This window comes from Oryx dammah, unplaced genomic scaffold (genome assembly GCF_014754425.2).
Source record: "Oryx dammah isolate SB20612 unplaced genomic scaffold, SCBI_Odam_1.1 HiC_scaffold_25, whole genome shotgun sequence".
NCBI lineage: Eukaryota > Metazoa > Chordata > Mammalia > Artiodactyla > Bovidae > Oryx > Oryx dammah.
The window spans coordinates 45,145,633-45,171,560 of NW_024070209.1; the positions used below are offsets into that span (position 1 = coordinate 45,145,633).

The following is a 25,928-nucleotide window of genomic DNA, read 5'->3' on the forward strand; positions in this document are numbered from 1 at the left end:
GTAAAGACTCCTGGCAGTAGAGAGAAGAGGTGGGCTTGCCAGCCTCCAGGAAAGAAATGTTTACGGAGAGCCGAGCAGAGCAGAATGCAAACCTTCCTCCCTCCATCTGGGTTCCTCAGCTCATCTCATCGGACAAGGTGTTTCCCCTTCACTCGCTGAGAAACCACAGAAAAGTGAAGTCATGTCCGACTCTTTGCGACCCCATGGACTGTAACCTGCCAGGTTCCTCTGTCCATGGGATTTTCCAGGCAAGAATACTGGAGTGGGTTGCCATTTCCTTCTCCAGGGGATCTTCCCAACCCAGGGATTGAACCCGAGTCTCTCACACTGCAGGCAGACTCTTTACCATCTGAGCCACCAGGAAAGTCCCCGAGAAACCACAATCAGGGCAGAAAACATTCACTGGGAGAGCCGGAGTGTGCCTACTGAGGCTGCGGGCTTCCCACCCCTCGCTCTGGGTCTGCCTGTGTTTGTGTGCTGTTAAAAACAAGGGATACAGTTCAAAGAAACCCTAGCAATTTCTATGTTCTTTTCTCCTTGCTAACTGACTGCAGTGATCAGCAGATTACTGGGAGCAAAGCCTGAATTACCTCTCTTCTGTAAATGAAAATGGAGCCCTCCAGCCTAGGAGACAATCCTGTTCACAGTCCTTCTGCAGTTACAGCTAATAAGAAATGGAGTAGAAAGACGAAAGGTTTACACTGGTGCTATTAATACATGTGCCAGCTGTGCACACCTTTCTCATATTACAATTTATTAGACTCATTTCTTTTCTTTTCTTTTTTTTAATACTGACTTATTTGGCTGCTCTGAGTCTTAGTTGCAGCATGCAGGATCTAGTTCCCTGACCAGGGATTGAACCTGGGTCCCCCACATTGTGAGCTCGGAATCTTAGACACTAGACCACTAGGGAAGTCCCAAGATACATTTTTTTTAAAAATTTCCACTACAGCTTTTAATTCTTGGGGGGAATCATTTCTAGTAAGTACTTGTGAATTTACATGAGAGCAGTATATATCCATGAAGAAGGCTGAGCATCAAAGAACTGATGCTTTCAAACACTGGTGCTGGAGAAGACTCTTGAGAGTCCCTTGGACTGCAAGGAGAACAAATCAGTGAATCCTAAAGGAAACCATCCCAGAATATTCATTGGAAGGACTGACACTGAAGCTCCAATACTTTGGGCCCCTGAAGTGAAGAGCTGACTTATTAGAAAAGACCCTGATGCTGGGAAAGATTGAAAAGAGGAGAAGAGGGTGACAGAGAATGAGATGGTTGGATGGCATCATCAACTCAACGACATGAATTTGAGCATGCTCCAGGAGATGGTGAAGGATAGGGAAGCCTGGCATGCTGCAGCCCATGAGGTCGCAAAGAGTCGGACACAACTGAGTGACTAAACAACAGCAAGTATGTCAATAAACATTTACATCAAGGGAGCTAATGATCTGGGGGTTTTATGAAAATGTTTCTAAATACTGTTACAGATGAATTATTTGACAGAATTTTCAGGTGGCTCAGTGGTAAAGAATCAGCCTGTCAATGCAGGAGATGAGATGCAGGTTTGACCCCTGGGTCGGGAAGATCCCCTGGAGTAGGAAATAGCAACCCACTCCAGCATTCTTGCCTGGGAAATTTCCCCAGAGAAGCCTGGTGGGCTACAGTCCATGAGGTTGCAAAGAGTTGAGCAGGACTGAGCTACTGAGCATGCACACACTCACACTTGCACTCTAGTTTGAAAGAACTGTTTTTCAGTTCCCACTGATTTACTGGACATTCATCTCTCTTCATGTTACACTTGCAGCCTGAAGGGAGGTTGTCTGGACCTCTGGTGGCAGCAATCCTGAGCTAGAGGCCACCAAGTCTGACCTGAGTTCACAAGCCCAGGGGTCAGTGGGCACAGAGAAAGGGCTGGGCATGCTGGCACCTCCTCTGGCTGCTGCTGGCTCCCAGTCACTCTGAATCTACACACAGATGCTGGACAATTGCATCATCAGTCAATGTGGAGAATATTTCCTAAGGTCTCATGCAGTGCTGGGATTCAACGGCCAACAGGATGACACACCACGCACTCCAGTGCCGACCTGGCTGCCATGGGGACAGCACAACCACGAATGAAGCCAGGTACACCTGTGAGCACAGGCCCCGTCGTGGGACCCAGGAGCACGGCTCACAGAGGCTTCCCAGATGGAAAGGAGGAAGAGTGAGGTGTGAATGGCATGTGTGCCTAGACTGGGCAGGGATGGGGGTGCTAGGGGGATGGGGGCAGCTGTACTCTACAGTTTTCCAGATATGAGCGAAGGTCCACAGGAGGAGAGAGCAGAGTCTGGGCAGAATGCAGGAGAGGGCGATGGGAGGTCTCCTCCGTGGACCAGGACGAGCCACTGAGCCGCCCTCGGCCACATGACTGGGATTCCCCCAGGGCACCCAGTGGTACAGCCCAGCTGCCTGCACCGCCTCCTTCTGCTCTCACCACAATTCAGGTTTCAGGTAACAAGCAGCCCTCTGTTTCACTTTCTACAGCATCTCCCTCCAAAAAAGGGGATTCAGCACTCTTCACCTTCTTTTACACATAATACAGCAGAGATAAAACTCCATCCAAAGCCCTTCGTAATAAATGACACAAAAACATAGGGACACAAAATATGGGGAAATAGATGATCTCTTTGGGATCTTTAACATCTTACAGAGAAAAACAGCTTCCTACACCACAGGCTGATGCTTTGCAGACCTCAACCTAGTTTGTAAGCTGTCACTTTCTACAGAAACTGAAAAAATAAAACACTGACAGTTTACAGAGTACACAGAAATTTAGTTACTGGTTATTCTTCACTGTAATACAGTTTCCTAGCCGTATCCACAGAGTAAGTCTGAACAAATACATAAGGATTTACGATGAGCATGAGATGAGAAGGCAGGTAGGAATTTTGAATTTTCTAGATTTAATGAGGCATGGATGGAATATAATGATTAAATACGAAGAACTGACCCTGTTCCATCTTTAGCTGCTAAAGGTAAATGACAATTAGAGGCAAGGAATGAGAGCAAGAGGAGGGGAGAGAGAAAATTCGATATTGAGATGCAAGATAGAAAAGGGCTGAAGCAGGGTCATCTGGTCCATTCACTGGCTGATAAACCATGTCTAACACACGCCTTTGAAATACCCACACATCACTGACCCCAGATATCGTAGGATATGCCAATGCTTTGCTTGTTCTGAAATATGTCCACCCTTCCCCCCGGCCCCCGCCCAAGCATAGATTTCTCAGAACTCAGAGCTTTTCACTTTTCAATACAGAAAAATATGGAATATTTTAAAATGCAAAGTATCAAGCAAGAATCTTGCTTGCTCATTTATACTGAAATTGTTTGGGATATTGAAAAAAATGAAACCCATCTTGAAGAGGCATTCTAAAAAAGCAGCTATGCTTACTGAGGAATCACAGGTTCTGCAGTGACCAAAGGTGAGCCCTGAGCACACAGACCTAGAGGAAGGAAAAGGAAACTGAATGGGGATGCCTGTGGGTCCTGCAGAAACAGGACCCCGAAGCGGGTCAGGCTGTGGGGCTCCAGGCTCACGCAGCTTTGAACAGTAGGCTCTCACCTTAGAGATGCCAGAGTGAACAGGGAAAAAGACAACAGGCAGAAAGAAGACGGGAAGGTGCAGGCAGGAAGCAGAGGCAGTGGAGGCAGAAAATGGATAAGCAATGGACTTGTCCATCTGAACGGCTCCCCACGGTTGCAGAAGACAGGTAGGCAAAGACCTAGTTACGAGCATGAAGACAGCGCAGCTGGCTCGCCCTGTCATCAGAAGAAGAGCAGCAGCACAGCTGAGAGGCCCTGAGCATCTCTTTGGCACAAGACAGGCACACACACAGCAGACAGCGCCACGTGTAACAGCGAATTCCAGCCAGACAAGCAGCCCAGCACACCCTTGGGCCACCTGACAGCCTTCAGGCCGAGCCGGGGCCTTGGCAGGGGCAGAGCTAAGCAATTCCCAGAGAGCCTCTTCCCCACCCCGAGAGCCACTGGCCCAGCACACGATGAGCTGTCGTAGCTCAGTTTTCTAAATTAAAACAGAAGGAACAAAATGTGGAAAGGCTCCCCTCCGCCAAAAATGGTTAAAATAAACAAGCAATACTTTAGTTATTTAGAAAAGGCCTTCTCCTCTCATAACGCGAGACAAATGTCACACTGCTGCTTCTTCAAGTTCCTGGGAGTGGAGTGCAGATAAGAAAGTTACCCTCCTCTACCTCTAAAAGGACCTGGTCCCAAGGTCTGACAGTGACCACAGCCTGTAGGTGCTTGTTTCATGGACAAGTCACAGTTTTTCTCTAAGCCAGTGACACTCTGCCTCCTGCTAAAGACTTTCCCCTTCCCCAGCCCCATAGAGAAGAACCCGGGGGCACTGCCTTCACTCTGGGGGGCTGCTTTTACCCCTCTCCTTTCTAAGAAGCCTCTTCAAACCCAATGTTCCTAAATCAGGACGAGACTCCTTGACTCTGAATCATCCTTGTCCCTCGATCACCTCCTACTGTGACGGGGTTTCTGGTGCTTTCTTTGAGTTTCTGTTCAGGGAGATTGCAAGTCCTCTGGACCTGATTCTCTGAAGCCTCCTGGTCTGTGCACGGAGCAGACTTCATGTGAGAACAACTTAATGTGATGTCCTGCCAGAAACCACTGACTCTGGATGAGAAAAGCTCATTGCCCAGATTTCAGATGCAGCTACTGTTTAGGTCCCATGTGCTCGCCACCACGCACTGCTGCCACCACTGGGGGGCTGGTTTCCACCCCGTCACAGCTGCCCCTCTCTGTCTGAAGGGAAACCACTTTTGTGGGCTTGAACTCCCTCTAGATCAGTCAATAGGAATCTTGACTGTGCACTTAGTAATCGTAGTATCAACCTTTTCAGGGGACAATTACAGTACATAGCACGGGCTGACTAGTCTTACAGTTTGCATTTATATAATTAAACTGAAGTCTATAGGAACGAACAGAAAATGATCATACTGGACTCCATCCTCAAAACTTTTGCTTCACTCTGGCAGGTATATTTAAAAGGACTGACAAAACCAGCTTAGTACCTTCACAATGAAAACACAAAAAGGTACCTGGAATGACAGCCCAGTTCTCCCAGACAGACTTGGCCACACACCGGAAACACAGACCCCAAAACTGTGCTGGAAACAGGTATGCTCCAAGTCGAGAGGCCTCATACCGCTGACTCAACTTGTACACACAAACCCCTCTCTTAAAACAATTGCCCTTTTCCTTTTTAGTTCTGTTCCTGAGTGCTTTAAAAGCTTTTCAGAGATAAACTCAGTGGTGCCTGTGGCAGAGACATACTGAGGATTACACACTTTAAAAAGAAAAAAACACCAACCAACAAAAGATTGTGTCAGAAACAGGGTGTCTGCCTTGCTGAGAACATCTGATGCACCTCAGACCCAGACAGGAAACAAGTTTGGGTCATCAACACAGGGAAACCTGGGGAGAAAATGATGTTGGGGTCTGCAGGACAGAACAGGGGGGACCCCACTCAAGAGGCAGCAAAATCTCCAGAAGCTGAGACACTCCGTACTTGCCATCTCACCTACAAGAACACATCTTGCGGAGCAGAGGTACAGCCAAGGCTGGGCAGTCCAAGTGGATGTCAGCATAGGTGGGGCTGGGGCCTCAGGACACACACAGGCTGTACAGAGCATCTGTGTTCATCTTGCTTAACATGAGCCCCACATACCCCTGCTGTCTGAGGCCATTCACATACCTCCACACACTTTCATGCTCTCTGCTTCCTTCCTGTGCGCCACCCACCCACCGAGGGTTCTCTGCCCTGAGGAGGAAGCCTGTGCATACCCACACATGTGTACACACCTAGATGTGCGTTACATGCACACCCAGATGTGCACACGCATGTGCACATGCATGCACACCTCTCCACCCACCCTGCCCTACATTCACTGAGCACTCTCTGTTCTGACAAGGAAGTTGCACACATGCACACACACGGAGCTGCACACCTGTACACACCCAGACATGTGTACACACCCCTTCACCCATCCTGCCCCACACTCATCTTGATGAGAAAGTCGCCCTGCACACCTGGTACACACATACAGAGGTGCACACACACATGCACAGACACACACACATGTGCATACATGCACACCTCTCCACCCATCCAACCCTGTACTCACTGAGGACTCGCTGTTAGGCAGGAAGAAGTCGCCCTGTACGCCTGGTGCACACACAGAGATGCCCAAATACGTGCACATCCAGACACATACACATGCATACCCCTCTGCCCACCCACCCCATCTTGCACTCACCGAGGACTCGCTGTCACGCACAAGGAAGTCGCCCTGAACGCCCCGCGCATTGAGTGCGCACTCGGCCTGGTGGCGAGTCACGTTCCCGTAGTACCACTCGCGGCCTGCGAACCGGCCGGCACGAGCAGGCCCCGCGGGTCCGGAGCCAGCATGCGGGGCCGGGCCCTCGCTCAGCACCACCACATAGTTCTTGGGCACCAGGCCGACCTGGCCACGCGCATTGCGGCAGCGCCACCACTCGGGGTCGTTCTCGGGCTTCTCGATCACCTCCATGGTCTCGCCCTTGTCGAAGTTGAGCTCCTCCTCGGTGACTGAGCTGAAAGGGTACAGCGTTTGCACCACCTGCAGCGCCCGCGCGCCCTGCCCATTGCTGAGCGTGGCACCGGGCCGCAGGCTTGAGCCCCCGGGCGCATCGCCGGCTGCCTCGTCCAGCTCCTCCAGCACATAGTTGGACGGGAACCAGCCCACCTGGCCGTTGTAGCTGCCCCGCCACCAGCCGTCGCTGCACTTTTCCATGACGGTGACACGCGAGCCCTTCACCAGCGACAGCTCGTCCTCTCGCTCTGCTGCATACGCGAACTTGACCACGGCGGGGATGCTGAGGTCGTAGATGCGGTCGGCGCCGCCCCCATTGGCGGGGAACTCGGCGTCCGTGCTGGGCGTGGGGGAGGCATCGCGTGCGCTCGTCTTCCGGCGGGTCCTTCCGAGGCCTGTGGAGAAACAGCAAAGCTCAGCACAGGGACCAGGTTCAGCGGAGTGGGACCCCGCAAGGGCTCCACGCAGGGCCCTAGCCAAAGGGCAGCGCGTGCACACTGATGCAGAAGGGACTTGGCCCCCGGACTTAACCCCTGGCTGGTGACCAGCCAGTCACCAACAGAGGTAACAGCGGCCAAATGCTTGAAAGCTGGGAATTACCATATCTGATCTCTGCTTTCCTGAAAAAAAAAAAAAAAAAAGCCAGAGCACCAGCAAACCATGAGGATGCTGCTGCTAAGTCGCTTCAGTCGTGTCCAACTCTGTGCGACCCCATAGACGGCAGCCCACCAGGCTCCCCCGTCCCTGGGATTCTCCAGGCAAGAACACTGGAGTGGGTTGCCATTTCCTTCTCCAATGCATGGAAGTGAAAAGTGAAAGTGAAGTCGCTCAGTCGTGTCCGACTCTTAGCAACCCCATGGACTGCAGCCTACCAGGCTCCTCCGTCCATGGGATTTTCTAGGCAAGAGTACTGGAGTGGGGTGCCATTGCCTTCTCTGAACCATGAGGATAAAACAGTGTAATGATGTAACAGTGAAAATGATGAGAGCAGCCATATGCCACTAGGAGGAAAACAAAATAAACAAAAAGGCATCCGTATAAAAATATCTTCTGCACCAGGACAGAGGTATCTTCTGTGTTGTGGGCGGGAAATTGGACCAAAGGACCTTGAAGACCCTCCCTAGCTCTCAGACCCCTCAAGCCTGTCCTGCTCTGCCGGCCACCACCTGTCCTCCACTCTGGGGACACTCAGCACCCTCCCAGGGTGGCAACAGAGCAGCAACCCTGGGGAGAAACCCGTACCTTTCTCCTTCCTTCCCTTTTTTCAAAACTGCACAGATTTCACACAAGCAGTGATGAGTGACTTAGAAAAAACAGTGCATGCAGTAAATTTAAGGCAGAATTTTTCATATTCTGGTGGCAAACCCACAAGTGGATCAGAAAATCAGTTTAAGGGGGTCTGAGCAGCCTGTATGTATGCACCGTCTTCTTTTTAAAAGGAAACAAAACAGAAGATGTCAGAGTGCATTAAACACAGAACTTCTTCAGTTACATATGTGAGTCAGGGCCAAGCTGCCACCTGAAACATCACTTCCTGTGCCTGAGGAATACAGCTGGAAAAGCCCTAGGATAAAATGATTTAACCTGCTTAAAATGCACAGAATTCTGCAACCTTGTAGAAGTGAGCCTAGGGAGGAAGGCACGATGCCCGAGTTGGGGACATGCCCCTGGACTGCGGGGTTGGCTGTGCTTCTTGGGCTTTCCTGAGAGGTGGCCATTTGCCTACCATGCCTCCAAGCTACACCAGCATGGGAGCTTCCACAGTAGGGAAACTGTGGCCACTAGCAAATCTTTATTTTTTTTCCCGAAAGGTCACCAGTGCACATCTATGGAAGCTTGTACTTCTTTCTCCCTTAATTCCCTGCAGTAAAGACAGTTTGGGCTTCCCTGGTGGCTCAGTGGTAAAGAACCCACCTGCCAATGCAGGAGACTTAGGGTTAGATTCCTGGGTTGGGAAGGTCCCCTAGAAGAAGAAATGGCAACCCACCCAGTATTCTTCCCTGGGAAATTCCACAGACAGAGGAACCCGGCAGGCTACAGTGCGTGGAGTTGCAGAGTCAGGCATGACTGAGGAGCTAAACGGCACACAGACAGCTTGGTCCTGAGAGCTGCCTTCGTTCCTACTCCCCTGTCCGGTGGGGAGATCCAAGGAATAAGAGGTGTCATGATGGGCTGGACCAGGGGGAGCTGGGTGCTGGCTTCCAGAGTGGACCCACCCAGGCTGGCATTCTCTGTCCCAGACACAGCTCAGCACCACTGTCACTCACTCGCTAGATGCCTTCCCTCCAGAGGAAAACAGGGATTGATCCCCGGATGTGCTCAGCACCAGACCCATCAGCAACACCATAAGCACTGTGAGGTCCTTCTCATGGGTGACGGGGGCCCCCAGGCCTGCGGCGCACACACCCACCTGCCCAGTGCCCTCTCCCTTTGCTGCATCATCTTCCCGGGGCCTGGGGCCTGGCTCAGGGCAGGCATTCAACTAATGTTTGCCGGGTTCACAAGCTCCATTTTCTCTCTCACCATCACAAGTCTGTCTGCCTCATCAGTCCTTGCGGACTGATCTCTCCAGGGATACACACCTGGGATGCCAGGAAAGCTCAAGTTAATTAGGAGCAGCCTGATACCCACCCCTGCCCCCCACCCCCGAGTATGCACTGCTGACCCCTCCATATGAGATCCTCCCCTGACCAGGCACCACATGTCTGTAAGCCAGCAACTCCACGGCCAGGGCAGGAGGCCCTACTCTAGCCAGGCTATGTCCCCAGAACCTGAGGGCACCATTTCCTGATCCACCCACCTGTGTCCCCACTCTCCCAACTTGCAGTAAACCCAGGAGGTTTTACTTTTTTTATTCCTAGGCATGTGTACCTTAGGCTTACACCTTACCCTGCAATGAAACGTGCTATTATATGCCATACGGAGCCCCAAGTTCAGGGAGGGGACGTCTAGGACCGGAGGGGGGAAGGAGAAACGGATGGATGTCGGATGGATAGGACCTCCCATCCCTGTGGCAAACCCACATGGCCTGGGTCGGGCTGACGGGACAAAGCAGCAAGTCACCATCCATGTGCCCATATGGCCCCCTTTCCCGCAGGCAGACTTGCCAGGAGCTGGCACAGAGGGAGACGTGTCAGGGCAGAGCACACCATCACGTGGATCCACGAGTCCAGAAGCAGAACTTCCATTCCCACTCCTAAGAGAGCCCGTTCCCCCGTGAGCAGGCAGGCAAATAACATAACTGAACGTGTAAGCCTGAAAAAAAAACTGGTTCAGAAGTATAGGATTTTCTACCAAATGTGAAAGTCAAATGGTAGCACAGATGCCAGGGAAAAGAATTTTTGAAAGGTTTTCATTATAAATTGTAATTAAAAATACATATTTAGTACCTCTCAACACATATACCCAATCCATCAGCACAGGCATCTCTGAATGTGATGTGCCTGGGGGAGTAGGGCGGTGGTTGGGAGGTGGCAAGCATTCACTATGACCTTCTGAAGCATCATTTAGCGTCTGTCACTGGCAGAGGCTCACAAGAGCAACTTTTTGAGCCACACCTGCTCAGTAAAATGAAATACAATAACGAAGAACAGAGTGCACACAGGGTCAACACATTTGTGGGGTAAATGGCTGGCAGACAACTGAACCCCAGTTCTGACCAGGCTCCGAGCTCGGCTCCTGCCCCACTGGCTTGTGGCCTGGCGGTTCTGCACTCTCTCTACTGGATTTCTGCATCTGTAGCACGAGGATGTCAGTGGCCCTGCGGAGGTGGGTGGGGCAATCGTGAGGGTCCGAAGCCTGAGGAAAGGACGTGTGCAGTGTCCAGCGCACAGCAGGAATTGTACAACTGTGGCTGTGGCGTTTACTGCTATTATCAGTCCATACATTGTTTTTCTTTCTGGGTGAGGACAAAGGTCCAGCGGAGAAAACAACAGATGGTGCTTTCTCCAGAGACGTGCATGTGTCTGTTTTTCCCTCAAATGCTCCTGTGGGACTGGGTGGGTGGGGGGTGCACAGCTGACCAGTCCTGCCTGCTGGGTTGGGAGCTGCTGAGACACGAGGGCCCCTCTGAAGTGTCCCAGGAGAAGATGCTCCTCAGTGCAAAGTGGGCCTTCAGGGAGAGAGTAAAAGAGACGCCCTATCTCCCAAGGCTCTAGGACAACATGCCACTCTGGACGAGGCATACGCTGGTGACACACATGCAGGCTCCAAGAGGGGTCTTAAGGGGCTGGGCTCCAGACCGCAATTCCCGCCACCCACCCTGGCCCGGGGCTGCTCCCAGCTGTGCCGTGAAGCGCTTTGTTACCCTGGACAAGTATGTCAACCTGCCTGATTGTCACAGAAGAGCTCTGGGCCAGGTCATCTCCAGGGTCTTGCAAGGATTCTACAGAGACACCAAGCTGTCAAATGAACCTCACTTTTCAAACTCAACTGTACACACTAGGCTACAAGAAACAACCACAGAAGAACTGTAAGTGGTCTATCTGGTTCCTACAGCTAACTCTTGTCACTAGAGTTTGGCTGAGCACATGGGCTAATATGATAGGACCATTACCTCACATCAGTGCAGAAAGACACCCCAACCACTGCACCACCAATTCACGCTCAACTATAAATGCCCACTTGTAAATTTCCCAAGTCAGACCCTCAACTGTTTTGCTCCTTAAAAATCAAAACTACAAAATAGATGAAGGTTCCCTGCCAACAGCTACCCCAGGACAGCTGGCTTCCAGGAGGAAATGTAGGCACAGCCCCAGCTTGAACACTCCCCAAGACGTGACCTCCAGAAGCTTCCTAGCTGTGAGAACCACTGGGACAATCCGGACGCTCACAGAATCCATGAGTTCAGAAGCAGAGAAAGGAAGCTGAGAGTTGAGAGAAAGCAACAGCAGCCTGGAGAGATCAGGGAACGACTTGGAGACAAAGATGACATGAACAAGTGCTCAGTGAGGAGCAAAGGAACATCCAGCCTGCCCCAAATCACTGATGCTTGACAGTCAGACCCTGGCCAGCTCAGGTCAATAGGAGCCCTCCAGATGCCCACCTGCCCTCCTATACATAGAGCAGTAGTGGGCAAAGGGTGGGGGGTGGGTGCAGGAGAGAAGGAGCCTGCTTGGCCAGCAGCCTGAGGGGCTCTGCAGTCAGCTCCATGGTACCCGCCCTGAACAATGTCCCCCGCACCCACACTAGTCCCCGGGGACAGGCGTGAATGTGTAATTGGGGACAGGAACGTCTGAGACATATGCATGGGGTCTAAAAATGAGCCAGGCCATATGGAGAAGCACAGTTAGAAACACGGCAAGAAGGCTTTACTTAAACTCTCAACATTTTTAGTCCACGTTCCTTCTAAAACTGAAGGCTCCCACTTGAGTAACTTGAGTCAAGAAAGGGTGTTCTGTAGAAAAATGATTATTTTAATAAGAAGCAGGTGCCAGTTGCTGGGAAGGAAACTGGGAAATACCTTACCTGCTGTCCTCGTCCTTCCTTGGGGCACAAGGGGCCAGGGGATGACGCATCTGGTTTCACAACCCCCAAGTCACCGCACACCTGCTTCTCCCCGGCTTCTCGAGGGGGCAGCCCCTCCTCCTTCCCATGGCCCCTCCTGGCTTTTCTCCCATTAGCATTCTTCTGAACAATCTGTCTCTATTTTCTCTCTAATTATCCACCCACTGATCTGTTGTGAGTTGTTTTACATTTTTTGTTCTAAATACTTGGACGCTCACGATATACGGAAACAGATCCAAGTTTATTTTGGGTGCTGGCACCACAGTTTCTGTAGACGTCTCCGCTGTCTGTGGGCACCGCATTTGGCAGGTCGTCTGTACTGTGAATGATCTCGTGAGACAGAGAGCTGGAGAGTTCTAAATTACGGCACGGTGTATGTAATTCAGGTTCGTACAACTGTATAGATTATAGCAGAGACTGAGGAGGTGAGCCTCAAGTGTTAAAAGTGGCTCTGCAAACCCAGAGTCCTTGCTATAACGTGGTAAAGAGATGACAACTGGAGAAGCTGGATGTTTAAAATCAAACTGAGATCTCTCAATATTCTTTGCACACACCACATACAAACTTAGGGGGTGGTTTGTTGTTGTCCAGTCCCTCGGTCATGTCTAACTTTTTGTGACCCCATGAACAGCAGCACGCCAGGCTCCCCTGTCCTTCACCATCTCCTGGAGCTTGCTCAAACTCATGTGCATTGAGTCTGTGATGCCATCCAACTATCTCATCCTCTGTCACCCTCTTCTCCTTTTGCCTTCAATCTTCCCCAGATTAAGGGTCTTTTCCAATGAGTTGGCTTTTTGCATCAGGTGGCCAAAGTAGTATAGCTTCAGCATCAGGGGAGTGGTTTGGTTTTGTACTTTTTTGAAATGAAAAAAAAAAAAAAAAGGTACTTTTTTGTACTGGATCCTTAGATGGTGACTTCATTTAGGAAGTTATGTTTAAGTGACATGTAGAAAGACTATCAGTAATTTTCTTATCCTTTATGGACATTCAACCTAGAAAACCAAACTACTTATAAGACAAATGTAAAGAATCAGCTTCTCCTCTTAGGTTGTTTATAGAAAATACAAAAACACTGAGCATCCTGACCACTGACCAAGCAAGGAGGCATGGACCAAACCCATATAGTAAACCTCCTTTCCAGTATGTGTTGAAACAGGCTTTGGCAGAAAGGGCAGATACTTGAGCACCAACTGCCTGGTGACAGCAGGTACTGACTCCCCTCCGCAAGTCCCCTCCGCAATCTTATTTTGATTCTACGTGTGTACTGAGCAAACAGATGCAAATGCCAACAGTCATTACTTCTGGGTGATAAGATTACAGGTGATTTCTGTTTTATCCTATTTTCCAAAAACTTTTAAAATAAGTATGCCTTCCTTCAATGAACAGTTTGATAAAAGACAGGCATTTCAAAGAGATGACAATTCTGAGGGCTACCTGAATGCAGAAATCGTGTCATACCAAAAGCCTGTGAATGGCAAAGACAAGAGAATGTGCTTGCTGCCAAAGAGACTGCTGCCAAAATGGAAATCAATTTACAAAAGAGGAAGAGGTGTACTCCTGGGACATTTGGCTTCTCAATCATTTTCATTAACAGCTCCTGCTCCCCTCAACATTAAAGGAACCGGTTGAGTTATTGATAAGTGAGTCCCTCGGGGCCAAGAGTAAAGGATGCTCACGAAGTAGCTAGTCCTCTACAGTCCCAGGGGACAGCACAGGTGGGAGAAAACCAACACAGCCTTGCAGGTGGGGCCAGGAGTGACTGGATGCACCAATGCTTCCAGAAGGATAAAAGAGGAGCCGAGGGGTGCTGTCCAGTCCTTTGCAGTGGCCCACGGGGGACAGCACCACTGTTCCAACGAGCCCCACGCGTCCAGGCCAGAGTTGCTCCTCTGGTCCACTCACGCCCAAGACCCAAGGGCTGAGTGCTACGCTTTCTTCCATCCCGCTGGGCTCCACTCTTGCCGTGCACACGTCGACACCCATTTCAAAGCCTTTGGCTATTGTTCCCAGAGGTGACTCAGCAGGAACCAAGGAGCTTAGAGGGACTTCCAAGGGACAGAGAGAGGAAGAGACAACTCCAGCTCAGCCTGAGATAATCATGGACCGTGGCATTCCTTGCCCTGGGCTCATCTGGACAGATTGCCTGCTGCCTGCCTTGCTCAGACCTGCCAAGGATGCTTGTGACCACAGCAGAGACCTACAGACCTGCGGGGCCTGAAAGGGCACCCCAGGGCCCCACAGAGGTGGGGCCCTGAGGTGCTTTCTGACCATCTTTCTCTCCTGTTTCTGTTGTAACAAAGACGTGCTTATTGAACTGGCTGAAGCAGCCTGGACTGGTCCAGCAAGAAGCAAGATTCCCTCCCCTGCCTGACACAGACCCAGAAAGGACTGCTGGATGATTACAGAAAGTTCTGAGCTACGGCCTGGGGACATTCTGGGGAAGACTCAGTTGGCACGTTCACGCCCAGTGGCAGCCTCGTTTTCAGGTCTGATCTCAGCAGATGCTCGGTGATCCTCTGATCTCTGAATGGTGATGGTGGTTTAGTCACTCAGTCATGTCCGACTCACCCTCACGACCCATGGACTGCAGCTTTCCAGGTTCCTCTGTTCATGGGATTTTCCAGGCAAGAATACTGAAGTGAGCTGCCATTTCCTTCTCCAGGGATCTTCCGGACCCAAGAATAGAACCTCAGCCACTTGATGTCTGCCCATTTGGTTTAACGTTTGGTCAAGTTGTAAGAACAGCACAAAGGATGTGTTTCCCTGAGCTCTCTGAGTGCAAGCTGCCAGTGTCCTGTCCCATTACCTCAATACCTGGTGTGCATCTCCACACACAAAGACAGCCTCCTCCTCAACACAACCCTGCCATCAAAAGCAGGGTGTTCACTGTCATACTCACACGCCCCGCAAGCTTTATGAATAAGACCCTGGTTTTTCATCTCTAAAATAGAGAACCGCATACCACTAGAATTTCCTTTTAACATCCTAGCTGCTTATCTTTGCTATAAAGTCCTGTCAAACGCCCACCCAGTTAAATCCTGATATTCGAGTTGGTTAAAAACAAGCAAACAAACAAGCAAATTTACCTACATACAGCACAGGGAACTCCACTCAATGTTATGTGGCAGCCTGGATGGGAGGAGAGTTAGGAGGAGAATGGATACATGTATATGCACGACTGGGTCCCATTGCTCTTCACCTGAAACTACCACAACATTGTTAATCTGTTATGCTCCAATAAAAAATAAAGTTAAAAAAAAAATCCCAAGTTGTCCCATCTGTGCCTTTTCTTACAGAAGTAAGTCGCTCAGTCAACCCCACATGGATATGCTTTGAGGAACCTGGGGAATTTCACTCCCAGGACCAGTCCCTCTCCAACCACAAGCCTCAACCCAGACAGCACAAGGTGTACTTCAGAGAGTGAGCAGTGGTCTTTCAGCAGCCTCTCTCTGCTCCCGGGTCTGGCATGAACTCAGAAAGGTGGAGTCTTGGTGCTAACCGCTGGCAGGTGACTAACTGGCCTCAGGTCAGGTCACATAGAGGCCAAGGCTAAGGAACAGCCCTGGTGGCAGCCCACTGCTGGTTCAAGACACTATGGTAGGCAGTCAGCAGTGGACATGTGGGCCTTGGAGCCAACCCTCCACTGGTGGCTACTAACAGGTTATAATGGAGCCGTGGTTCTCTAGGCAGCCTGGTCAGTACCTGGGCCTAAGGTGACCACTGAGAAGACAGCTAACCTTTGGGGCTGCAGCAGGGTCCAGCTGCTGTCGAGAAGTAGCAAGAAAGATAGCTCTTCGAGAAAATACCTCCCCAGCTAAGAAGATTTAGCACATGGCTTGATAACACCTCACCTGCATGGTTTTATGAGTCAGGTCATGGAAATACCAAGGCCAGGTCGGAGCCCAGGGATGTGCTGAACCTTTAAAATATTACCTGCACTCTGCCAGGAGAAGCAATTCATAAGGACGGCTCCTTGTTATTAGCAGAAAAGTTCTCTTTGACTGTTCATGATCATGAGCTGAATATGAGAGATCTATGGTTGCGTGTATGCATCAATGCACTGCCTGTATGCAAAGAAGTGCTCATGTTGTTTTACTTCATTATAAATTATTAAAAGAAAAGAAAGAATGTTATCTGTTTCCTAACAGAGAGCTCTTCGGGGGGAAGGCTCTGCTTTTTGTCTAGGGGCTTCCCAAGTGGCACTAGTGGGAAAGAGTCTGCCTGCCAATGAAGGAGACAGAAGAGACTCAGGTTTGATCCCTGGGTCGGGAAGATCCCCTGAAGGAGGGCATGGCAACCTAGTGTTCTTGCCTGGAAAATGCCATGGACAGAGGAGCCTGGTGGGCTACAGTCCATGGGGTCGCAAAGACCGGACACGACTGAGCATGCCTACACGCACTGCTTTCTGCCCAACAAAGGATGAGAAGTGATTGAATTAAACTGGTGACCAACCTCAATCCAGTGCAGGAATGTAAAAAGGCCAGAGAGGCTCTGTGGATCACAGTTGTCTGCAACTAGAGATGTCACCACGCATGTGGTACACAGGGACTTTGCTGGGAAGTCTGTGCTGTTTTGTCCCAAGCCAGGTGTTTGCCAGGGAAATCTTAATCTGGCTTTAACCATAGCAAGAGAATCACAAACATGGATGATGTCCTGAGTAGCTATTAGAAGGTTCACACATGTGGTGTGGTTTCTGAGCCCGTTTTCACTATTTCTGATGCACGGTGGAGAGAAAATCCACTGGCTCCGTAATCCATCTAGGATCACACTGGAATTCCGACAGCACGCAGGTCACAGCGAGTTAAACCAGAAGCCTTGGAAGGCTTAGCTCCAAAGACCAGCGGGAGGCAGGAGAGGATGGGGAAAGTCTTGGCACCTTCCTTCTCAAAACTGATGCCATGTCAGGTCTGATGATGGAGAGGTAAGTCACTCCACCACGGTGCCTCTTGTCGGGCGCCTCCCTTTTCAGGGACGCTGCTTGAGGGGCTGATGGAGGACTCAAGCCAAGACAAGGTCTCTTTGTCCAAGAAAAGCAAGGCTTTGGGTGAGCAGGGTAAACACATCAAAGCAAGAAAGACCAGCCACGAAGGGGGGAGTTTCTCCCAGGCGATGAGAATACTGAACCCCATGAGCCTTTAGAGCAGGGGTCCCTAATCTCTGGTATCTAATGCCTAATGATCTGAGGTGGAGATGATGTAAGAATGATAGAAATAAAGTGCACAATAAATGTAATGTGTTTGAATCATCCTGGAACCATCCTCTCCCCTCCAGTCTGTGGAAAAATTGTCTTCCACGAAAACAGTCCCTGGTGCCAAAAAGGTTGAGGACCACTGCTTACTATAAATATTAACTGCTGTGGATTGATATGGATGTTCAGAATATAACTTTGTTGGTGTTTTTACAGTAAATAACGGTTGGTGCAAACATTTCCAAGGCCTGACGGGGGAGGAAAGGTGGAGAAGGGTGGTCAGTCCCCAGAAAAGAAACACAGTTCTCCAGCACAGCTCTCAAGTGCCAAGGAGAGCTGCGCGGAGAGAGTTATAGAGGAGTGAATGTTGATTCTATTTAAGGAAGAGCTTTCTAGCAATCTGTGTTCTCCCAAAATGGAACTGGCTGGCTCCATGGAAGGAGACATGAGCCTGCAGAGCTGGGTGGCCATCTGTTGGGGTGGGGGAGAAAGCCTGGCACTCCACACGTGGACAAGCTGGCTGAGTGATGCCCCCTGAGTCCTGGGAGTCCCAGAGACTGACCACAGCTCGTGAAAAATTGAACCTGAGCACAAATGTGCTTCACAGCTCAGCTGTCTTCTTGTTCTAAAAGCTGAAGGGAGGAAGGACAAGCTGTTCAAGGGGATTTGTGGGTAACTTGGAGGGCTACCTTCACCTTATTTCACTCCCCAGCAATCCATCCCGTTTCTGGGTGTTTCATTCTTTATTGCACTTCCCTGATGGCTCAGCGGTAAAGAATCCACCTGCAAATGCAGGAGATGCAAGTTTGATCCCTGGGTCAGGAAGATTCCCTGGAGGAGGAAAAGGCAACCCACTCCAGTATTCTTGCCTGGAAAATCCCATGGACAGAGGAGCCGGGCAGGCTACAGTCCATGGGGGTCACAAAGAGTCAAACACGACTTAGTGACTAAATAACATCATTCTTTACTAGAATCTTGAGAATATATTTTTTAAAAAGGATTAGAAAGAAGACAAAACAAATCAAAAATGTTGAGCATCTCAAAAAAAAAAAAAGGGACTTGAGTGGATGAGGAAAAGAAGAAATAAAACTAAGTTCAGGGCACTCCTGAAGTATTTACCTAGTCATACTTTCTGAAATTCTAGATCACAGTTAATGGAGAGTTATACGCACAGGACAACAGTGTTTCTTTCAAGTGACAAGCTTGGAAAAAAAGACAAAACGGGTGTCACTTTCATGGAAAAGAATCAGATTGCTCATGAAAAGCAGAATTTCTCCGTCGGGCAGACTCTACAGTAGCTGATGTGATCCACACGCAGGCCAGTGTCTCATTTCTCTTTCAGAGACATGGAAATAACCTAACCCATGACACAAAATTACTCTCCAGTGGGTGAAGGCTTCGTATGGTTTCAAAGAAAGTCAGTGGACTCTTCAAGATTACAGAAAATGAAAGATGAATATTTTGCAACACTCATCACACTCAGAGCTTAATTTTCCTTTCAGTTTCCCTACCTGTTCCCCTCCCTCAAATGAAACTAATTCTCAGGTTAGAAATAAAAAGGAAAACTTCAAGGACATGCAACGTGGGTGATAACACTGACCTATTTCGAGAGCAAACTCTCCCGTGACAGCCAGTGGTCTCAGGGGTCACTGTATGGTGCTCATGGAAGGAGACATCACGGACCTGACCTTCAGGAAGTAACTCTGACCTCCTCTGCAGCCGTGACTACTGCAAGAAAGCCTGATGCCCACACGAAGGCGAGACCGGATACCATCAACTCCAGTGGACCCAGATGGCCTCTCTCATTTCCAGACACCAGGGAAGGGGACAGGCGCATGGGAAGAAAGCCAGGTGCCCAGCTGGGCCCCTGTGAGTCACCCCAGCAGCCTCGGCATGATACCACCCCCTCCGAGTCCCCACCTTAGCTGCCACTGTGTGCAACTGTGGTATGAAATGCCGCCAATTCAACAGGCGGAAACAATTCACCAGGTTCCAGGTGCTTTTCACTATCTCCTCCTCTCCTCACAAAGGTCCCATGCACAGGATTTTGTGGGAGAAAAGACTGGATGGAATGACCCGGGTGGAGCTGTGGACGTGCCTGGAGGGGCTAATTCCCATCTCAGGCCCCTCCAGAACACTGATGCCAGGAGACTGAGATGTGCAGGGTGGGGGGAGGTAGAGGTTCAAAACACATGGAAGGGTCAGCTTACAGAAGCCTCCAAACTTGAACATCTCGAGGAAATGACAAACAGGCTATTTCTGCACTGCATCTCGAAGTCCAGAGACTTTTAAAAAAGACAAATAGAAAGATGCCTTTTTTCCCTCAAACACAAATGAAAATGACATCCCCCCACCCCTTGCCCTGAGAGTGCCCAGGCTGGGCTGGGCTGGGCTAGGCTGGGGTCCAGCCCAGGGGCCCGCTATGCCTGCCACTCACCGAGTGTGTCCTTGATGTTCTTCACCAGCGAACCCTTCTTCAGGCTGTTTTTCCTCTCCACGTAGTTGGACGGCACATAGCCTGTCCGGTTGGCTGCGTTGCGCACCCGCCACCACGTCTTGGAGTCGTCCAGTAGCCACAGGCGCTCGTTCTTCTTGATGTCCAGCTCCTGATCCTGCTGGGCCGTGTAGTCCCACTTGGCTATGACGATGACCTCCTCTGTCATCTTTCATGGAGTACTTCTGCCAGCAAAACATTTGAAGAGAGTCATTAGAGCCCTGGCCAAACACCGCTGCATCCACTTGGAAAACTACACCCTGACAGCTTTTATTACAGCTTGGCAACCATCGAAAAGAATGAAGCAATGCCATTTGCAGCAACAGGGATGGACCTAGAGATCGTCGTACTGACTGAGGGAAGTCAGACAGAGAAGGGGAACTTGTATGGCATCCCCTACACATGGAATCTAAAAGGACATGATACAGATGAATCTTACAAAACAGAAACAGACTCAGAGACTTAGAGAAAAAACTTATGGTGGCCAGGGGAAAGGCTGGGGGAAGGGATAGTTAGGGAGCGTGGGATGGACATGTACATACTGCTATACTTAAAATGGTTAACCAACAAGGATTTACTGTAGAGCACTGGGAACTCTGCTCAATATCATGTGGCAGCCTGGATGAGAGGGGAGTTTAGGGGAGAATGGATACATGTATATGTATGGCTGAGTCCCTTTGTTGTTCACCTGAAACTATCACAACATTGTTAAGCAGCTATACTCCAATACAAAATAAAAGGTTTTAAAAAACAAGTCGGCAACTGGCTGTCTCTGGGGTCTTGAAAAAACCTTAAGATGACCTTCCTTCAACAAGCTTTAGTATTTTGTTTAGAAATGACCAAATGCTTGACCTTATCAAGCAAATCTTAATTTTGCACAGTGGGAACTCTGTATGCTTTGCTTAAAACAACAAAAGCTTTCCAAAACCTACATAAAATAACCATATCATAATTAAATATGTTCAGTTCAGTCACTCAGTCGTGTCCGACTCTTTACGACCCCATGGATTGCAGCACACCAGGCCCCCCGTTCATCGCCAACTTCCGTAGTTTACTCAACCTCATGTCCACTGAGTCAGTGATGCCATCCAACCATCTCATCTTCTGTTCATCGGTTGAGTAACACCAGATTCTTATAGCTGACATCATTACATCCATTTTCTCAGGATAAGCTGAATTTTCTGAACATACTTAATGACTGTGACACACTCAAACTGAAATGGTATCCTGGACTGAATCCTCAAATATGAAAACTAGAGAAATCCAAGTGAAGTCTGGGGCTTCCCTGGTGACTCAGAGGTAAAGAATCTGCCTGCCAATACACGAGGCATGGGTTTGATCCCTGGGCTGAGAAGATCCCCTGGAGGAGGAAATGGTAACCCACTTCTGTATTCTTGCCTGGGAAATTCCATGAACAGAGAAGCCTGGTGGGCTACAGTCCACAGGGTCACAAAGAGTCAGACACGACTGAGTGACTAAATAACAACAGCAACAAAGTGAAGTTAGTCAATAGTCTACCACTAACCAACTCTTACTTCTGACACATGTCCCTTGTCAGGCAAGATGTTAGCACTTAGAAAACTGAGTGGGGGATATTTGGAATGCTTTGCACTATCTTTGCAGCTTTTCCATAAATATAAAATCATTCTTGGAACCTGAAACACAGATGTTTATAGTGGCTTCATTCATAACTGCCAAGATTTGGGAGTCATCCAGCTGCCCATCAGTAGGTGATGGGTAAATCAACTATGGTCCATCCAAATAATGGAGTATTATTGATTGTTGTTTAGTTCCTGAGTTGTGTCTGACTCACTGAGACCTGCCAGGCTACTCTGTCCATGAGATTTTCCCAGACAAGAATACTAGAATGGGTTGCCATTTCCTTCTCCAGGGGATATTTCCAATCCAACCTGCGTCTCCTGCACTGGCAGACAGATTCTTTACAACTGAGCCAGCAGGGAAGTGAAGTAAAGTCGCTCAGCCGTGTACAACTCTTTGCGACCCCATAGACTGTAGCCTACCAGGCTCCTCTGTCCATGGAATTTTCCAGGCAATAGTCCTGGAGTGGATTGCTATTTCCTTCTCCAGGGGATCTTCCCAACCCAGGGATCGAACCCGGGTCTCCCACATTGTAGACAGACGCTTTACTGTCTGAATCACCAGGGAAGTCTGAGCCAGCAGGGAAGCCCCAGTGAAATATTACTCAGTGATAAAAAGAAATGAGCTGTCAAGCCATAAAAAGACGTGGAGGAACTTCAGATACATATAAGACTATGTGGAAGAAGCCCATCTGAGAAGGCTGCAGACTGTGATTCTCACAAAAACTCTCTCCTTGACCAAACTTGAGTCAGACTCCTCTGAATTCTCTGTGCAGACTAGACATCAACTCTCTGCATTCTAGCAAGAATCCTGCTGAGTTGCTGGACCCTTACCGAGGTGACGTCTCTTCTTAGGAGATATCTTGTGAGGTCAGTGCAGCCAGAACCCCTCTCACCTCTGATGCTTCCTCTCATGTGCTCCCCACCCCCTCACTCCTGGACTACAAACTACCCCCCTCTTCCCTCCTGTAGGTGGATGTGAGCCCAGTCTCTCCCCACTATGGCAAAAGTCCTTCAAAGTACTTCCCTGAGTAAAATCAGCTAAACCATGCTTTAAGAAGTGTCATGTTTTCTTCAATAAATCCAAGTACATAACATTCCGGAAATGGCAAAACTACGGAGACATTGCAAAGATCAGAGACAGGGGGAAAGATGACTGGGTGGAACACAGGGATGTTTGGCGCAGTCTGACAATTCTGCACGATACAGTAATAGTGGACACATGTCACGACACATTTGTCAAGAAATACCAAGAGTGAACCGTAACACAAAATTACTCCAAAACTCAAAGTTTATTAAAACAACAAAGAATTCAGTATATTACATACCTCAGTAAGTCAGTTCTCAAAGTAACAAATAGTAAAAGTATATCTGAATGACTACAATAACTATGGCTAGTGTTTAGTTCTTCAGTCATACCCAACTCTTTGTGACCCCCATGAACCACAGCCCACCAGGCTCCTCTGTCCACGGGATTCTCCAGGCAAGAATACTGGAGTGGGTTGCCATTTCCTCTTTCAGGGGATCTTCCCGACTCAAGCATCAAACCCGCATCTCCTGCACTGGCAAGCAGATTTTTTACCATTCAGGCACCGGGGAAGCTCCACAATGACTATAGTTATGAGCTATTTCCTAACTTCTCAGGTAGAAGATGGGCCAGTATGTTTGCAACAGAAAAATTCAATATTCAGTCCTTTAAATGACTACACATTTACTCAAAACTAGGAAGACATGAATAATGGAAAGGCTTTTGACTGAAACCCTCTCCTTTTCTGACAGGGAGTTCTCATTATTTACAGGGGCTACTTCAGGATGACAGAGGGGACCTAGAGCACTGACTCCACAGAAGAATGAATCCCATTTTTAAATAACATGACACTCTCTGCTGCTAGATGCTAAAGACACTTATAAATAATACATGTTCTCCTCCTTCATGAATTAACTTCTAAACTTACAGATAACAAACCTTTGGGGAAGGAGGAGATGATTAATAAACCTTACGCATAATGTACACAATATCCAGGGAGACAGTTTACACAAAGCTCATTTCCAAACTGTAGGCAATACTGTTATCTACTTTCAGAAAATCTCAAGTCCATGGGTGTCTCCATATGTACTGAACTCACTGTCAGGTTTGATTTTTGAAGGTCATGGAGGTCGTTTCTCTTTCTTCAGTCATGAGGGGAGGGGCCAGATCAATAAAAGGAATGAGATTCAGACAGTATTTTATTGGGATACCAGGTTTGTGTCTTAAATTACAGTTGTTTTAAAGAGAGATTTTCACAAGAACAGCACATCACTCAAGACCAATCAAAGCAATCTATAAATTTTCTGCACAATTTAACTGTGTGAAAAAGCTGGTAAGTGAGGCTCTGGCTGGCATGGTAGGTTTCAGTGCAGGTTGACAATCGCAGGGAAAGGAGCCGAGAACATGCTGTGCCTGGCTCCACCCTCCTCGGGCACCTGGGACCCCTAGAAGCGGGGGCTGAACATCCCTAGCGTATCACAGGCCTCAGGTGACTCTGACAGCCCTCCTTGAAGGTGCTCCTCCTGGGTCCGGAACAGGGACTGTTGGAAGTGCGTGCTCAGTCTAGGGGAGGACACTGGTGTGCACAGGGTGCTCGTTTAATCTCCAAACACCCACCTCTTGGGGAAGTGCGAATTTTAAAGAGAGAGACGATCAGAGATTCAGTGACTTGCTGAACAACAGAACCAGGACTTGAGCCCAGGGTTGTGGTCTTGTGCTCACGCTAGCAATCACAGCTCTCCATCAACAAACACCTCACCCCAATGACCGCACTCCCCCATCAACAATCACAACAATAGCCACACACCCCCATCGACAACCAATCACAGTCAGTGCACAGGTCTACCCACCCCGCCCACCAGCACCCAGGCCATGGAACCCACTTTGCCTTCCCTTGGCCATTCAGGCTGTAGAGGCTGCTGGCTGGACGGCCACCCTGGAGGGAGCTGTTGGTAAGGGTAGGGAGGCGAGAGTGGGGGTTCCACCCAAGGTCCTGGGAAACTGCTCCAGGAGGCCAGGAGGAGCCAGTCCTTCCAGTGATGAGAAGTCTGATAATGTAGGATGAACTGTATAACAAGAAGAGGCTGGCACTGAATTAAGATTATCCCCCAATATAAACCAGATGTACAAACTGACTTAAATTCCTAATACGGAAAAGCCTTAACAGAAGAAAGTCTGAGGAAGTACCTTCTAATTGACCTCAGAAATTTTATGTCAGAAATGGGACTCTGATGTGGTCTAGGACTTACCGAGGTCAGATACAAACCATAATGTACATTTACCCCTCCAGCTTGGGCAGGTCAGGAAAATCAAATTTTTGCCTTCATTCACTAAGCTAGTATTCACCCACCTATAGCTAACAGAAAGAAGAGCCATGAAGTTAATATTTTGCAGCCAGGTAATGTTTCATGTCATGTGACCAGCCATACACTTTTAAGAGTTAGTGATACAGATTAGCAAGAAAAACCCTATTTTATACTGAATTAAAGAAACTCAGAAAATCTAACATGCTAAGCTGCTTTTTCAAGTCTTGGGTGGAAGAAGATTAAAAAAAAAAAACAAAACCCCAAACAGACTGGAATAGTTATAAAACTTTCTTGGCCCGGCAGTTGTCACTAACTCCTAAAATAATATCAGTCCTATTCTGGGACTCTCTAAAAAAGAGCCTGTTAACTGCAGCTTGCTGCTTTAGGGCTGGATTACATAATTCTCAGAACAACCAACACCCCAAAATGCTCACGGACACTCCCAAAGGGGTCTCGGGGGCCAAGCTGAACCACTCATAACTGCAAACAAAATAAAGAGTCTGGGGTTCAGGATTTCCTAGGTGGTCCAGTGGCTAAGATTTCTTGCCCACTGTAAAGGGTTTGATCCCTGGACAGGGAGCTAGATCCCATATGCAGCAACCCTGAGTTCACATGCAGCTACTAAAGACCCCGCCTGCTACAATGAAGATCAAAGACCCCACAACTAAGACCCAGTGCAGCCAAGCAAATAAAAATTAACATAAAAAACAATAATCTGGGGTCAATGCTTAGCTGGGCCTTCTGTGCATCCCCCTAGCCTTCCTCTCATTCTGTAGGACAAGATAGCAGTACCTGCCTTGCTTCAGGAGGTACCCAGACCCCCAGAAGCAGCCCAGTGATGTGATTAAGGGGTGAAGTTTCATGTCATACAGGCCTGGGTTGGAGTCGGCTGTGCACCTCAGCCCAGCTGCCCTTCTGTCGTGTGGGGCAAGAAGAACACCTCCTCCAGGAGTTTGTGAAAACAGCTCTGAGCCCCCTGCCCACACAGACTCAGAACGGGAATCACAGTCAGCATGAAAGCACTGTGCATGGTATAGCACTGATGGTTAGTGTCAGGGGGCCAGGCCGCCAAAATCTCCTGCCCAGTACTCTAGCATGTAAGAGAGGGCAGTGGGGGGCGCTCAGGCTTTGGGATGAGATCCTTCGCGTCGGTTTGAATCCTGGCT

General features: G+C 49.1%; 1 protein-coding gene across 3 annotated transcripts in view; it reads right to left on the reverse strand.

The window, feature by feature from the left end:
- NCK2 (NCK adaptor protein 2) overlaps positions 1-25,928 on the reverse strand; it is a 119,128-nt gene that overhangs the window by 5,808 nt on the left and 87,392 nt on the right. For all 3 annotated transcript variants that reach the window (XM_040224215.1, XM_040224217.1, XM_040224216.1), the window contains exons 3-4: positions 19,775-20,016; positions 6,330-7,039 (exon numbers count right to left, since the gene is read on the reverse strand). In XM_040224215.1, the coding sequence (XP_040080149.1) occupies positions 6,330-7,039; positions 19,775-20,000 (936 nt within the window). In that variant the 5' untranslated portion in view covers positions 20,001-20,016. The remainder of the gene's footprint in view (positions 1-6,329; positions 7,040-19,774; positions 20,017-25,928) is intronic.